We start from the raw sequence: 15917 nt of genomic DNA, 5'->3' as shown, positions 1-15917 counted from the left end.
CAGGTTTGGGGTTATAAAGTCACACAGCAGCTCATCCAGTCAGCGACTGCAGCGCTTGGCTGAGTAGGCATGTGACATCACGTCCCCCCGAACCTAGAGGCATCTTACAAAGGGGACCAGAGCTCCATTTGCCAAGGATGAAGGTAAGAAAGTGTTTTTACCCCCTCCCTGACCTGATTTTAAACCAAATGTTTTGCCTGGAAAACCCCTGCTTTAAACTTCTTCAATTCTCCTACGTGTTTCGAGCACTGTATGTGCCCTTACTCATTCTATGAATAAGAGCACCTGGTGTGCTTGAAACATTGGAAAAGTTGCTTTGCTGATCAAGATGTTATTGGCCAAATTTGAATGTGAATTTTAGACTAAAACTTTTAAAGCTTAAAAGACTACTGGACATACTGGATCAATTTAATGTGCTTGAAGGAAGGCTGGATGAACTGGACTGTTACTGTTTCTTTATACTTGTCTGTCTGTATTCTAATGACAAGTAGCCTATTAGGCCCAGCTGAAGGTCTTCCAGCACTCCTATTAGCCAGATAGACGTTTTCTTTGTTTTGTCTACTAGGAATCTGTAGCTGTATTATGCTTCCCTTTACATATTTTGTTGTAAAATGGTGTACAGCTATAGGGCATTAGAGACATTGTTGCCTTTTTTATACAGTGCATGGTAAGAAGTGCTACATTACTATGTGGGCTCATGAGCAGAGGTGGCATTATTTTCATCAATTTGCTATGACTTTGAGTGTACAGTATATTTGTGATACAGCCTGAAATGTTCTGATAAGATGACATTATACTTGCAGAATCAACCTACATAAATCTCACCCCAAATGTATAATTAAGTTAGACACAAATGATATATCAAAATGGAATTTTATTAGATATGCAATATATCCTACAATAACAAAAGAAAACAAAAAAAAAAGAATCCCACCCCTAAAAAAATATGTATACACACACAGACATTATAAAAACATGCGGTGGGGGAACACCAAGTAGATACAGTGGGGCAAAGAAGTATTTAGTCAGCCACCAATTGTGCAAGTTCTCCCACTTAAAAAGATGAGAGGCCTGTAATTTTCATCATAGGTATTCCTCAACTATGAGAGACTTAATGAGAAAACAAATCTATAACATCACATTGTCTGATTTTTTAAAGAATTTATTTGCAAATTCTTTAAAAATCAGACAATGGGATGTTATAGATTTGTTTTCTCATTATGTCTCTCATAGTTGAGGTATACCTATGAGAGACTAGTTCATATGGGATACACAAAAGGTACCTCCTATAATAAATAATACCAGTGGGGGCAGCACTGGAAATACAAAAGATGTACAATATAGCAATGGGCCAAAGTTCAAAGTGCTCCACTGTTCCCCCACCTCACACTCCAACGCGTTTGTCATTAATACAAGTAACAAGTGGAGGACAGAAAAGACTCTTAAAGAAGAAGTTACAGGTCTGTGAGAGCCAGAAATCTTGCTTGTTTGTAGGTGACCAAATACCTTTTTTCCACATACAAACAAGCAAGATTTCTAGCTCTCACAGACCTGTAACTTCTTCTTTAAGAGTCTCCTCTGTCCTCCACTCGTTACTTGTATTAATGGCACCTGTTTGAACTTGTTATCAGTATCAAAGACACCTGTCCACAACCTCCAAGATGTTTCGCTTCGGCTGAAGTGGAGCGAAACGCGTTGGAGTGTGAGGTGGGGGAACAGTGGAGCACTTTGAACTTTGGCCCATTGCTATATTGTACATCTTTTGTATTTCCAATGCTGCCACCACTGGTATTATTTATTATAGGAGGTACTTTTTGTGTATCCCATATGAACTAGTCTTTGCCATATAACATTGTCTAATATATCTACTTGGTGTTCCCCCACCGCATGTTTTTATAATGTCTGTGTGTATACATGTTTTTTAGGGGTGGGATTTTGTTGTTGTTGTTATTGTTCTATATATTGCATATCTAATAAAATTCCACTTTGATATATCATTTGTGTCTTAGTTCATTATACATATGAGGTGAGATTTCTGTAGGTTGATTATGTTCTAGTTTCTTTGCCTCTTTAAAGGGGTATTCCAGGAAAAAACTTTTTTATATATATCAACTGGCTCCAGAAAGTTAAACAGATTTGTAAATTACTTCTATTAAAAAATCTTAATCCTTTCAGTACTTATGAGCTTCTGAAGTTAAGGTTGTTCTTTTCTGTCTAAGGGTGCGTTCACACGGAGTAATTCAAGAGGAATTTACTGGAGTAATTCCTCTTGAATTCTCCGCTACAAATTAATTCACATCTCCTCTGCCCATTGACTTTAATATTTTTTCCCACTGTCCTGTTCACACTGCGGAAATTCTGCTAGCAGAATTCCGACGCTGAATTCCATTCCGCTTGAAGAAAGAACATGTTCATTCTTCAAGCGGAATCCGCTATCAGAAGTCAATTGAAGTCAATGGTAAAAAAAAAATTCTGCCTGATATCGTTTTCATGCAGAATTCGTGGGCAATTGGCGCGGAAATGGCTGAAAAACCCTTCACTTCTTTCTCCCCCATGTCCGCGCGCAATTCCACGCAAATTTTGCGTGAAAATAAAATTCCGCCCGTAAATTTTTCGGCGTGAATTACTTTTCATTTACTCCGTGTCCTCTCTGAGGACACCTGTCTCGGGAAACGCCCAGTTTAGAAGCAAATCCCCATAGCAAACCTCTTCTAAACTGGGCGTTTCCCGAGACAGGTGTCATCAGAGAGCACTTAGACAGAAAAGAACAACCTTAACTTCAGAAGCTCATAAGTACTGAAAGGATTAAGATTTTTTAATAGAAGTAATTTACAAATCTGTTTAACTTTCTGGAGCCAGTTGATATTTATAAAAAAGTTTTTTCCTGGAATACCCCTTTAAGTTACACTGTAGTATTGGTGGTCTGACTTATGTAGGTGTTGCTTTATACTTGCAGAGCCTTGGATTTACTCCAGATTTTATACACACAGCTATGGCGCCATATCTGAAAGACCTTCATAAGTCAGGTATTTAATGTCACATTCATTAAATGATTATGTAAGATTGACCCTGATTGTGCAATAGTTATGTATTTTGTCACAGTTTTTTTTTTCCATAATAAGAGTCTATTCACACGTACAGTATTCTGCGCAGGATTTCAAGCTTTGTTCAATTTACATTGAAATCTGCAGTAGAAAATCCTGCGCATCAAATCTGTACAGAATTCTGTACCTGTGAATAGACCATAAAGGGTTATTCCGGTCTAAGCATTGTCTTAATTATTCAGTGGATTGGTAATAAATGCTTGAGGAGGTGGGGTTACAACTGCTTGGACCCCACTGTGCTTGGCTGTTTACATCAGTGTCATAGAATTTAAATAGGGCTTTAGGGCACCTGCTCAATCGCTGTCTGGCGATCAGTTGGGGGCCAAGCGGTTAGACACTCACCTATTTGGCATTTATCACCTATCCAGTGGATTGTTAAAAATGGCTTTAGACTAGAATACCCTAACGTAAAGACGTTTCACATAGAAGCTGACAAGTGGTTTGAAATTTTAAAGTTGCAGCATGTAAATTTCTTTTGTGAATTTTCACCTTGGATTTATCCCTTTCAGTGTACAGAGGTGTGGAAATAAAAAAAATAAAAAACTACTTGTCCAAGGGTCTAAAACGGAGCACAATCTACTTGTCCCTCATGACGATCCACTTGTCCTGGTACATAAAATAATTTCAACCAAAATAGTCTGTAAATAAGGTCTTAATTAATAGACAATTAATCGGCAGACCAGTATGTCACCCCATTAGGTGGATTAGGGCCCCTGATAAGTAAGTCCGCCCCAATAAATAGGTAGTCCCCCCCACCGCCCTTCAGGTAGGTACGTCCCCTCATCAGGTAGGTATGCATATAAGGCTCCACTAGTATGTAAATAGGGCCAAATATATATGTCCACCCCCCCCCCCCAGCTGGTAAAGAGGTAACATAGTTCATAAGGTTGAAAAAAGACCATCAAGTTCAACCTATAACCCTAATAAGTCCCTATTGAGTTGAGTTGATCCAGAGGAAGGCTAAAAATTCCTTCCCCACTCCAATATGGCAGTCAGAATAAATCCCTGGATCAACCTTCTGTCCCTATAAATCTAGTATACATAACCAGCAATGTTGTTATTCTCCAAAAATGCATCCAGACCCCTTTTTGAACTCTATTATAGAGTTCACCATGACCACCTCCTCTGGGAGAGAATTCCACAGTCTCACTGCTCTTACAGTAAAGAATCCCCATCTGTGCTGTCCTCTAGACGTAGAAGATGCCCCCTTGTTATAGATACAGTCCTAGGTATAAATAGATCATGGGAGAGATCTCTGTACTGTCCCCTGATATATTTATACATATTATTAGGTCTCCCCTAAGCCTTCTTTTTTCTAAACTAAATAACCCTAATTCTGATAATCTTTCTGGCTACTGTAGTCCTTCCGTTCCCCGTATTACTCTGGCTGCCCGTCTTTGAACCCTCTCCAGCTCCACTATATCTTTCTTGTACACTGGTGCCCAGTACTGTACACAGTATTCTATGTGTGGTCTGACTAGTGATTTGTACAGCGGTAGAATTATTTCCTTGTCGTGGGCATCTATGCCCCTATTGATGCACCCCATGATTTTATTTGGCTTGGCTGCAGCTGCCCGACACTGGTCACTACAGTTAAATTTACTGTTAACTAAGACTCCTAAGTCCTTTTCCAAGTCATTCGTCCCAAGTGTTCTCCCATTTAATACATAATCCCAGCCAGGATTTTTCTTCCCCATGTGCATTACCTTACATTTATCAGTGTTGAACCTCATCTGCCACTTCCCAGCCCAAACCTCCAACCTATCCAGATCCATTTGTAGCAGTGCACTGTCCTCTATAGTGTTTACCGCTTTACAGAGTTTAGTGTCATCTGCAAAGATTGCTACTTTACTATTCAACCCCTCTGCTGTCATGATTCGGCTGGCTGGAGGTGGATCCTCTGTGCCAGAGAGGGATTGGCGTGGACCGGTTCTAAGTTGCTACTGGTATTCACCAGAGCCCGCCGCAAAGCGGGATGGTCTTGCAGCGGCGGTAGCAACCAGGTCGTATCCACCGGCAACGGCTCAACCTCTCTGACTGCTGAGATAAGCGCGGTACAAGGGAGTAGACAAGAGCAAGGTCGGACGTAGCAGAAGGTCAGGGCAGGCAGCAAGGATCGTAGTCAGGGGTAACGGCAGGAAGTCTGGTACACAGGCTAGGAACACACAAGGAAATGCTTTCACTGGCACAATGGCAACAAGATCCGGCGAGGGAGTGCAGGGGAAGTGAGGTATAAGTAGGGAAGTGCACAGGTGAAGGTACTGATTAAAACCTCATGCGCCAATCAGTGGCGCACCGGCCCTTTAAATCGCAAAGACCCGGCGCGCGCGCCCTTAGGAGCGGGGCCGCGCGCGCCGGGACAGCACAGACGGGGAACGGGTCTGGTAAGGGAATCGTGATGCGCTTCGCGAGCAGGCACGTCCCGCATGGCGAATCGCATCCCGGCTGGGAACATTATCGCAGCGCACCCGGTCGGCAGGTCTGACCGGGGCGCTGTGAATAAGAGAACGCTGTGAGCGCTTCGGGGAGGAGCGGGGACCCGGAGCGCTCGGCGTAACATCTGCAAGGTCATTAATGAATATATTAAATAGGACAGGATCCAAGACGGACCCCTGTGGTACCCCACTAATAACAGTCACCCAATCAGAATAAATACCATTAATAACCACCCTCTGTTTCCTATCATTGAGCCAGTTACTTACCCACTTGCACACATTCTCCCCAGCCCAAACCTTCTCATTTTATGCACCAACCTTTTATGGGGAACCGTATCAAATGCTTTGGAAAAATCCAGATATGCGACATCCAGCGATTGCCCCTTGTCCAGTCTGGAGCTCACCTCCTCATAAAAGCTGATCAGGTTAGTTTGACAGGACCGATCCCTCATAAAGCCATGCTGATACGGGGTCATACATTTATTATCAAGATATTCCAAAATAGCATCTCTTAGGAAACCCTCAAACAATTTACATACAATGGAGGTTAAACTACAGGCCTATAATTCACTGGGTCACCTTTTGTCCCCTTCTTAAATATTGGCACCATATTTGCCATTCCCCAGTCCTGGGGAACAGTCCCTGTCACTATAGAGTCCCTGAATATTAAAAATAGGGATCTGTCTATTACATTACTTCATTCCTTTAGAACACGGGGTGAATGCCATCTGGACCTGGTGATTTGTCTATTTTGATTTTTTGTAGGCGGCACTTTTGTACTTCTTCCTGGGTTAGACAGGTGACCTGTACTGGGGAGTTTACCTTATCACACTGTATTTCACCTGGCATTTCATTTTCCTCAGTGAATACAGTGGAGAAGAATTTGTTTAATATATTTGCTTTTTCCTGATTCCCGTTTATAATTTCTTCCTCATCATTTTTTAAAGGGCCAACACTTTCATTTTTGACCTTTTTGCTATTTATATAGTTAAATAACATTTTGGGGTTAGTTTTACTCTCTTTGGCAATGAGTCTTTCTGTCTCTATTTTTGCGGCTTTTATCTGTTTTTTTTTTTACATATTTTACATTTTTCTCTATAGCTTTTTAATGCTTCCTCACTGCTGTCCTGTTTTAGTAATTTAAATGCTATATTTTTGTCATTATTGCCCCCTTAACATTTTTATTCATCCATATTGGTTCTCTTTTATTTCTGACCCTTTTATTCCCATAAGGTATATACATCTTACAGTGAAAATTTTAGATATTTTTAAAAGTCTCCCATTTAGTGTCAGTATTCCTTTTTTTGAGGACATTGTCCCATTTTATATTGTTAAGGGTTTTCTCTGAGTTGATCGAACTTTGCCTTTCTAAAGTCCATTGTTTTTGTGGCCCCTCGAGAGATTCCCTTATTGAATGTATTATATTATGATCACTATTTCCTAGGTGTCCATCTACTTGCACATTAATTACTCTGTCAGGTACTTTTGTTAATATTAAGTCTAGTAGGGCGCCCCCTCTGGTCGGGCCCTGCACAATTTGGGACAGATAATTGTCTTTAGTTATAGTCAGAAACCTGTTTCCTTTATGAGAATCACAGGTCTCAGTCTCCCAGTTTATATCAGGATAGTTAAAGTCCACTATTATTATCACATCATTCTGATTTGCTGCGTTGTTTATTTGCCTCAATAATTGATCTTCTGCCTCTTCCATTATGTTTGGTGGCTTATAGCAAACCCTTATCAGAATTGTTTTGTTTTTATCTCCATATATTTCTACCCATAATGACTCCACATTATCGTTTCCCTCCCAAATATGCTCCAGCAGTGCGGCCTTCAAATTGGACTTTACATAAAGACAAACTCCTCCCCCTTTCCGTTTTGTCCGATCCTTCCCAAATAGACTATAACCCTGTATGTTGTCCTCCCAGTCACAGCTACCGTCCAACCAAGTCTCTGTTATACCCACTATGTCATAATCCTCCTCAGAAATTTTCAACTCCAGTTCGTCAGTTTTATTGGACAGACTTCTGGCATTAGTCAACATGCACTTCAATGGTGTATGTTTTTTTTCCTATGATGCCTATCCCTATTAACTATTCTAACCCCCCCCCTCCGCTCCACCCCCAGGTCCATTATTAAGTCCCCCCTCTATCTACACTATCTTCCCCCTCTATGTTGTAGGTTCCCAGACAGGCCCCCAGATAGATATCACCCCCATCAGGTAGGGCTCCCATTTAAACAATTATACTCCCTAAGTCAGAGCTTTTCAAACTTTTCATGGTCGCACCCTTACATAGTTTGGTGACATACTCCTTGCTATACTGCCAATTGCATTCATCACATTGACAATGCACAATTTAATACCAGTATCAGCATTAGAAAAGCTGCTACCATCCTGTGCCAGTTTATCCCCCCCCCCCCTTTATCACACCCTCTGCCATTATATTCCCCCTTCTCTGATGCTCTCTTTGCCATTCTATTCCCTCCCTTTCCCCTTGTGCCATTCTATTTTACCCTCCTCTCCCCTCCTTTGCCATATCATTCACTAATTCACCAAACCCCCTCCCTCTGCTTTTACCTGTCCTCCGTCCCCATGTACCCTCCGGCATGCTCACTAGAGCGGCGGTTATGTTGCTGGGCCGCATCCTCGGTCCTAACGAAGGTGCGTGCGATGAGTGACGTCATTGCACGCGCCTATGCTGGGACGCCGACGTCCTGTGCGGCTCGCTATAGGCTGCAGCAGTGAAGGGGCGAGAATGATTGCCCCGTTATATGTGAATTCCTCAGGCATTTAGCTCTGCTAGCCCAAAGCAGGGCTAAATGCCTGAAGAATTCACCTGCCCACCACCCGGAACTGCATGTCCTGGGCGTCGGGCGATTCAATTTCCACATCCCTGGTGTAGCAGAGATGAAATACACAATAAATTTGCTTCAAAATCTGGATGATCCAGGAGAGATCAACCAACAATGGAAGGGAAGGATTTTGGAGGGGTAGGCTGCAGTAACTTAGGAAACTTCACTGAAAAATAAACGCCCATCAGACAGGTAGCACTTCATTAGGACATGGCATGTAGCTGAGTAAAACATAATTTCCTCTGGTATGCTTAGATTGTGATAGCATACATGGGGATATTTTAACTGCTTACCCCAAAACATTTTTAGGGGTCCTAGGCTGGTTTCACATTGTGTTAAACAGTGTCCGGCCAGTTGTGTTTAATTAAAATTCCAAAATACATCCCAGTGCATTCATTAAAAATATCAATAGATCCCAATTAACCCGACAGAGGCCAAAATTGTACCATTATGGCCTTCACATAGGACGTCAGGGTTTGGATGGATTAGTGCCGAGTGCTGAATCCCATAAAAAAATAAAATAAATAATTATATGTATAAGGTATACTGCGTGGTATTATTATTATTATTTTTTTAACATGGGTCCCTATGTATGACAAATGCCACTAAGAGGCATACGTCATAGGTATTCCTTGGACATTGACTCTCTGTGACGTAGACTTCTGGCGGACACTGCTTAAAGGAAATCTGTCAGCAGGTTAGAACATCCTAAAGCCTAATGGGGGGACATTACACAGAGGAATATGCTACTATGCTACCTTTTATTATAACTGTCCGGTGTGCCTTTTTGGTGTAGTATCCATTTTATTAATATGCAAATTAGGCAGTTTGGCGCACTGGAGGAGGAGCGGTTCTTTACCCCTTGGTGCACCGATACAGCCTTCCGCCAGCTCCTCTGACAATGCCTCCTAATTGAATACTGAGCCGCCCCCAAACCTCCCCAAGTGAAGTAACTTAAAGCATACCTGTCATATGTTACTCACTAGGTCATGCAGATGCTTTACATCTGTGTTTGCCTCACAAATGGCTGTGTTCTGATGCTCACTCATTCTAACATCCACTGCTCAGGTAGGGGATTTTCCGAGGCAAGCACTGAGCCCACCCTCACTCACCATGCATTCACTTCCTCCCTGTAACCTCCTCCTCTATGTTTTTAGACATGAGTCTTATAGACAGGACAGGAGTGAGCATGGAGTAGTGCTAGTCCTGCTCTCACTTTCTGGACTTTGTCCCAGCCTTTGCTTCAGCTGGGACAAAGATGATGCTGCAGCCACACAGGAACATGTTCTGGGTTCTGTAAAAAGGAAATAGCATTTAACGTATAACTTATATTAGAAAAGTTAATGTTTTGCCAAGATGTACAACATATAAAAAGTTTCATTCTGACAGTGCTCATTCAAAGCCAGGAAGAGATGTTGTTAGAGGAGTGGGACGGCAGCTGTAGGAGTAAAGGAGTGCCTGAAGTGCACCATACGGCATCATTTGCATATCTGTAAAACAGATATTACACACAATCGGCACACTGGACAGTGACGTTTAAGGAGGCATATTCCTCTGTGTAAAGTTAACTATTAGGCTTTATCAGCAGGTTAGGTTGTCCTAACCTACTGGCAGTGTGAAAACAGCCTTAAAGGTTTAAAGGGAACCCTTGTAAGTTTTACATATACAGTACTTTATACTTACGGTATCTTCTGTTTTAATTTAACAATTCAGTTGTATCACTGTATGCCCCTACAACATTTGTAGTTACAGTGGGGTAACATTTTTGTAAATTTTTTGGTTCAAAGATTTTTTTTTTTTGTATAAATAGGTGGATTCACAGTCTAATGAAAAGATATGAAGCCTTGTAATATATTATAGATATCAATTTCTCACCATCTAAATGCTTGTTGTGCTTGTTACATTGTGCTTGTTACATCTTGCTTACCCTCTGGTGAGGCTAAAACATGGCATACAGCCCATGAGCTGCAGAGGCTTAACCATTACTGTAGATTGATACCTTCATTATGTTATTCTGCCAGGTATTCGTGTTATCAGTAATGCAGGAGGTACAAACCCACTTGCCTGTGCTGCTGCATTGCAAGAGATTGTAAAGAAAAGTGATCTTGATTTAAAAATTGCTGTTGTGACTGGAGACGACTTGATGAAACAGGTAAGCTGTCACACAGGCTGTCTAAAATTGGTGCAGGCAGATTTTTTACGTTTTACTATATGTACGGTATCTTTTATATTTTCCTATGGAACATATATAACACTTTGGCCCAGATTTATCAAGCTGTGCGAGAGAAAAAGTAGAATGATTTTCCCACAGCGACCAATCACAGCATAGGTTTCACTTTACCAGAGCTCATTAGCTGAGCTGTGATTGGTTGTTGTGGGAAAATCACTCTACTTTTTTACGGGACGTAGCATCGCTGCCACACTACATAGAGGAGAGGCGGTAGCAGTGCTTCATCGGGGGATACAGTGTCAGAGGATCTTGAAGAGGTAGTGCCAGCTTTACTCTTCCTTTGCCAATGTTCAGAAGCCTATTGAGAATGAATGAAGCACTGACCGCATATGTATCTGCTGCTCCATTTATTCAGGCGACTGCTGTCCAACTAGGGGATCTAACTCCTGGAGTAGGGGATATCTTTTGATCTTGTGATAACCCCTTTTTTTTAAATTTATTAAAGAAGCTATCTGGTTGCTATGGGCAACTGGTCAACTTTCACTCTGCACAAGTTTTGATGAATCTCCCCCATAGTGTTCAATATGAGCCCTGTTGTGTAGATCAAAGGCAGGATGTATGAATGGACCGTGCCATTAGCCCCTCAATTAAAGTGAGGCGGGCAGAAAGCGGTAACAGACCTTATTGAACTTATTATACTATGGTAGACTGTGATTTAATGGTAATTGTAACAAGTTCAGTACAGTGATCCCCCGACTTACGAACGATGGGCCGACATGCAATTGTGGTAGGGCCTTGGGGGTGTAGTGTAGTTGGGGTGTTGCTTCAGTATATGAGGGGTTAATTTAAGCCCTGTCACTTGTGACGCCAGGGTGAGGGTTAATACGCTGAGGTAAATCTTCGGCCTATCGCCACCCTTCCCAGAAACGATAGGTGCGTGCTTAAATGAATGAAGGTCCACAACAGGGATGAACTTGAACTTCTATAAACTTTACTGAGGTACTTGCGGTACAGCCAGTTAACAGCAACAGTCTTAGCAATACAGTCTCTATGTAGTACGGCAGTGATTGACAGATGCCGCGGACCATTAGCTTATCCAAAAGGTTATTAGAATTAGGATTGATGCTGAGATCTGTCCGGATTTAGGGGTCTGTTTAGGTCCAGTGATCTTGCAGGCTTAAGAGGGTTTGAGATAACTCACAGTTTAGTAAGATGACCGTTGCCGCAAGGCTTAGGCCTAGTCACTGCTGACGACAGCTGCGCAGATCCTCCTCTATCAGCAGCCCACGAGGAAAGAGAGCGATTAATTGCCGCCGCTCCCTTATATGGTCAGGGGCAGGCCCGATTTGGATTGGTCCGAGTCAGCTGTCACTCACCGTTACAATGCATGGTGGGCGATCACCTGACTTCCTCCAAAGGTCCTTGAACCATAAAATCATAGTTTTGGAACACATCACGTGACCTTGCGACACTACAGCAAGGTAAGTATACATTATATACATATATACACTTAGAATTTGAATAATTTTAACTATTAAAGGGGTGACAAGGGGCTAACTATAGATGAGGACCCCATCGGTAACTAGGGACTCTGACTTTGGGGATCTCACCACAAGGTAACGGATACAATCCGGTATCGGGATACCACACAATCATTTCAACATACGATGAAATCTGACATCGGGATCGCACAGCAATATATCCACTACTTGGAACGCAGTGCCAGGTTAACTCCCTTCTTGAATCGGTGATTAACTACACGTGAGTATAACATTCTATATTACTATTGCACGGATCCCTCAACATACAATGGATTCAAGTAACAATGGTTCATTTGGAATGAATTACCATCGTATGTTGAGGGATCACTGTATCATGAAATAAGGTGCTGGTTATATAGAGTGGATACAAAATGTTCAACTTGCCAAACTATTGTAAGCAATGTGCTCTCAAAGAGGGAGCACCTCTGAAAAATCACGTTTATTACCTTTGTGATTACTTATGTAGTAAAACATGATTTCTAGTATTTTGTTCTTTGATTTCCAGAAAGAAGAATTTAAGGCAGCTGGAATCACTGATATGGAGAGTGGGATGCCTTTTCCTGAGCATGTTCAAAGCATGAATGCTTATTTGGGGTAGGGTATTTTAGTAATTCTGAAAGAAAAAAAAAACATATATTACTCATAGGGGGAGATTCATCAAAACTTGTGCTGAGGAAAAGTTGAACAGTTGCCCATAGCAACCAATCAGATTTCTTCTTTAATTTTTAAAAAGGCCTCTTAAAAAATGAAAGAAGCAATCTGATTGGTTGCTATGGGCAACTGGGTAACTTTTCCTCAGCACAGGTCTTCAGTCTTCATGACTCTCCCCATAGAGCCTTGTGATCATTGTAGGTTCTGTTATTTCTTCTATGTCCCCAATTAACAATACCCTTAGGCCGGTTACACACTACGGAATTTCCGATCAGAATTCCACTTTGAAATACCGCTCGGAAATTCAGGTGCAGCAGAGTCCCATTGTTGGCAATAGGATTCCGCTGCACAGTGCACACTGCAGAGTTTTCGAGGCAGACTTTCTGCCCAGAAAATCCCCTCCAAAAATTCAATGTATGCTACTCAGACATTGCTGAGTATGGGGTGGCAATGTCTGCGCAGTCCTAGTGCTAACTGATTCAGTTGGCGCTGCCCGCACTCGGAGTCTCGCAGTGTGAAACCGGCCTTAGTAGTTAGGGCATGGACACAGATTTTCCACAGCAGAATATCTATAGCATTTCAATCTGTATAAGATTTGTGGCATATTTAGGTGCAGATAATACAAATAAAAAAGAAAGAAAACAAAAATATTTGGTTAGTAAAAACATTTGGGGATTTTGCTGTGAATGCGCAGCATTTCTGCTACAGCTTTACTGCAGATTTTTACTCCCCCATGCATCAAAATTGACATAATATGCATTTTTTTTATTCCTCTTCGTGGATGAGATTTTTAAAATTTATTTAAAGGGGAACTCCTCCCCTAGACATCTTATCCTCTATCCAAAGGAAAGGGGATAAGATGTCTGATCGCAGATGTCTGATCAGGATGTCACGCCCCACCCTCTCAATGCAAGTCTATGGGAGGGGTCGTGACGCCCCCCTCTCATAGACTTGCATTAAGGGGATGGGATGTGACTGCACTACCCCTTTAAATCTCATCCACTCTGCTGCTCCTGTAAATGTTGTGCATTTTCTTTACAGAAATTTGTAATGGAAAATCTGCAGCATTTCTGCAATTTTTTGACCCTACACTAAGGCTGCTTTCACACTATAAAATGTATCCGTTTTAAAGATCCGTTCAATGTTCCGTTATAAAAAACCTGAAAATCGTCCGTTAAACGGCCGTTAGAAAATCCCATTATAGTCTATGGGATTTTTACATTATCCGTTTTAACCCGTTATAGCCTGTTATTATTAACGGACGTTATTTTGTGACGGGTGAATGAACGGAAGAAATAGTGCACGCACTATTTCTCCCGTTACTATCTTCCGTCATGAAATAACGTCCGTTATTAATAACAGGCTATAACGGGTTAAAACGGATAATGTAAAAATTCCATAGACTATAATGGGATTTTCTAACGGCCGTTTAATGGACGATTTTCAGGTTTTTTATAACGGAACATTGAACAGCTCTTTAAAACGGATAAATGTTATAGTGTGAAAGCAGCCTAAGACATAATTTTAGGATCTGAACTTCTTCCTAGTTTGGCACCAGTTGTAGGGTATTGATGGTACCAATTTTTTTGCACCATGAGAAATAAATTGAGGTGATAATGTTGCATTTGGATAATATGGATTATAGCTGATTGAACTGCTAGCAGTAAACTACATATATTGATTAAAAGCGTATGTACCTAGTGACTTAATAGAATATGCTACACTATCACCATTGTTATATATAGAAGTATAAAATGCATTCAGTACATATTAGACCTTACTTTAGCAAAAGCAGAGGTTCAGGTAATGCAAAATAGAAATAATGTACTTTAAATGTATAAATATATACTGTATTATCCAACATAATTGCCTTTGTATCTTCTTGTTTATGTTTAGTGTACAGTATATAGATGCATTCACACAGTACTATGTAGTTAACAAGGACCTTCAACAGTGTTCGCACATTATTAATACGCACAGTGAAGCCACTACATACACATATATACAATTATTTACTCATTTATTTCCAGGCTTATTCTGAGGTTAGTTAGATCAAAAACGATGTCCGAAAATATTAATTTACTTAAAGGGGTATTTCATTTTTTTTTTACTTGACTATGCTACAGGGGCTGTAAAGTTAGTGTAGCTCATAATATAGTGTCTTTACCTGTGTGTAATGGTTTTCTTGCAGTTCTTATGTGATTTTTGCCCCAATATTTATTTTTCACAGCATACAAAATTACTCATGTCTCGGGATCTCCCAGGTTGCAGTGCGTTGAGACGTGACTTCACTGGTCAGGTTATGACAGGGAGCCTGTCTGCTTCAATGGGTGGAGTGACCGCTGAGTGGGAGAGAGATAATTTTGCAACAGCTGTAGGCCTTTTGAATGGAATGCAGCACATTGTGTTTCAATGGGTGGGATGGCTGATGTGTGGAAGGGAGGAAAGGGACCTCACACTTACAAACAAGGAACTATGGGCTGTGTAGTTTGAACAATTCCAACAGGAAATGCCCAGTTCACAAAAAGAAAGCCATAGTGTTATGGTAATCTCACAGCATAGCCATTTAGCCCCAAGACTAGCGCAGATCCTTCCTAAGCATGTCCATTACTGTCTGGCAGGTACGTACTAAAATCATCTTATGGTGGATAACCCTTTTAATCAATAGTTGATGCTTGGAACAAACCTCACCAGATGTGATCGGTAAATTGACAGTAGGTGAATTTGAGAACCTGCGACCTCTCCTTATCTCTCTGTTTAAGTAAATACTTGTATTTCCCATTAAATACCTATTCTGGGACATCTTTTCTTATTTCATGGCGAATAGAAGTATTTACTAAAACAGAGAGGCCATATGTTTGCTTTGAAGAGGACCAGTGGTCATCATCTACGTGAAGCTGGTAGATGCCACTCCACAGATTTGGGTGCTATTGGTGTTAGTTTCTGTCAAGGACCGACCGGGAGAGTGAGCCCTCAACAGACCCTAAAACCGCTCTCCCTGCCTACTTGCCCATCCACCCTAAACAGTGGATCGAAAACTGGGTGCCGGTCCCTTCCTGCACTAAAGTACCGTGGCGTAAAAACACATAATAATATACATAGTCGTCACAAACCAGAACAGAAACAGAAAACTACTAGACAACCAGATATACCAGACAGAATT

At 41.3% G+C, this 15917-nt stretch overlaps 1 protein-coding gene across 2 annotated transcripts in view; it reads left to right on the top strand.

Annotated features, from left to right (window-relative positions):
- LOC130358667 (uncharacterized) overlaps window positions 1-15917 on the top strand; it is an 84443-nt gene that overhangs the window by 9196 nt on the left and 59330 nt on the right. For both annotated transcript variants that reach the window (XM_056562227.1, XM_056562220.1), the window contains exons 4-6: window positions 2957-3026; window positions 10414-10544; window positions 12609-12697. In XM_056562227.1, coding sequence (XP_056418202.1) covers window positions 2957-3026; window positions 10414-10544; window positions 12609-12697 — 290 coding nt within the window. The remainder of the gene's footprint in view (window positions 1-2956; window positions 3027-10413; window positions 10545-12608; window positions 12698-15917) is intronic.

This window comes from Hyla sarda, chromosome 1 (genome assembly GCF_029499605.1).
Source record: "Hyla sarda isolate aHylSar1 chromosome 1, aHylSar1.hap1, whole genome shotgun sequence".
Classification (NCBI taxonomy): Eukaryota; Metazoa; Chordata; class Amphibia; order Anura; family Hylidae; genus Hyla; species Hyla sarda.
Note: the sequence above shows the minus strand (reverse complement) of the source record. Positions and strands in the feature narration are given on the sequence as shown.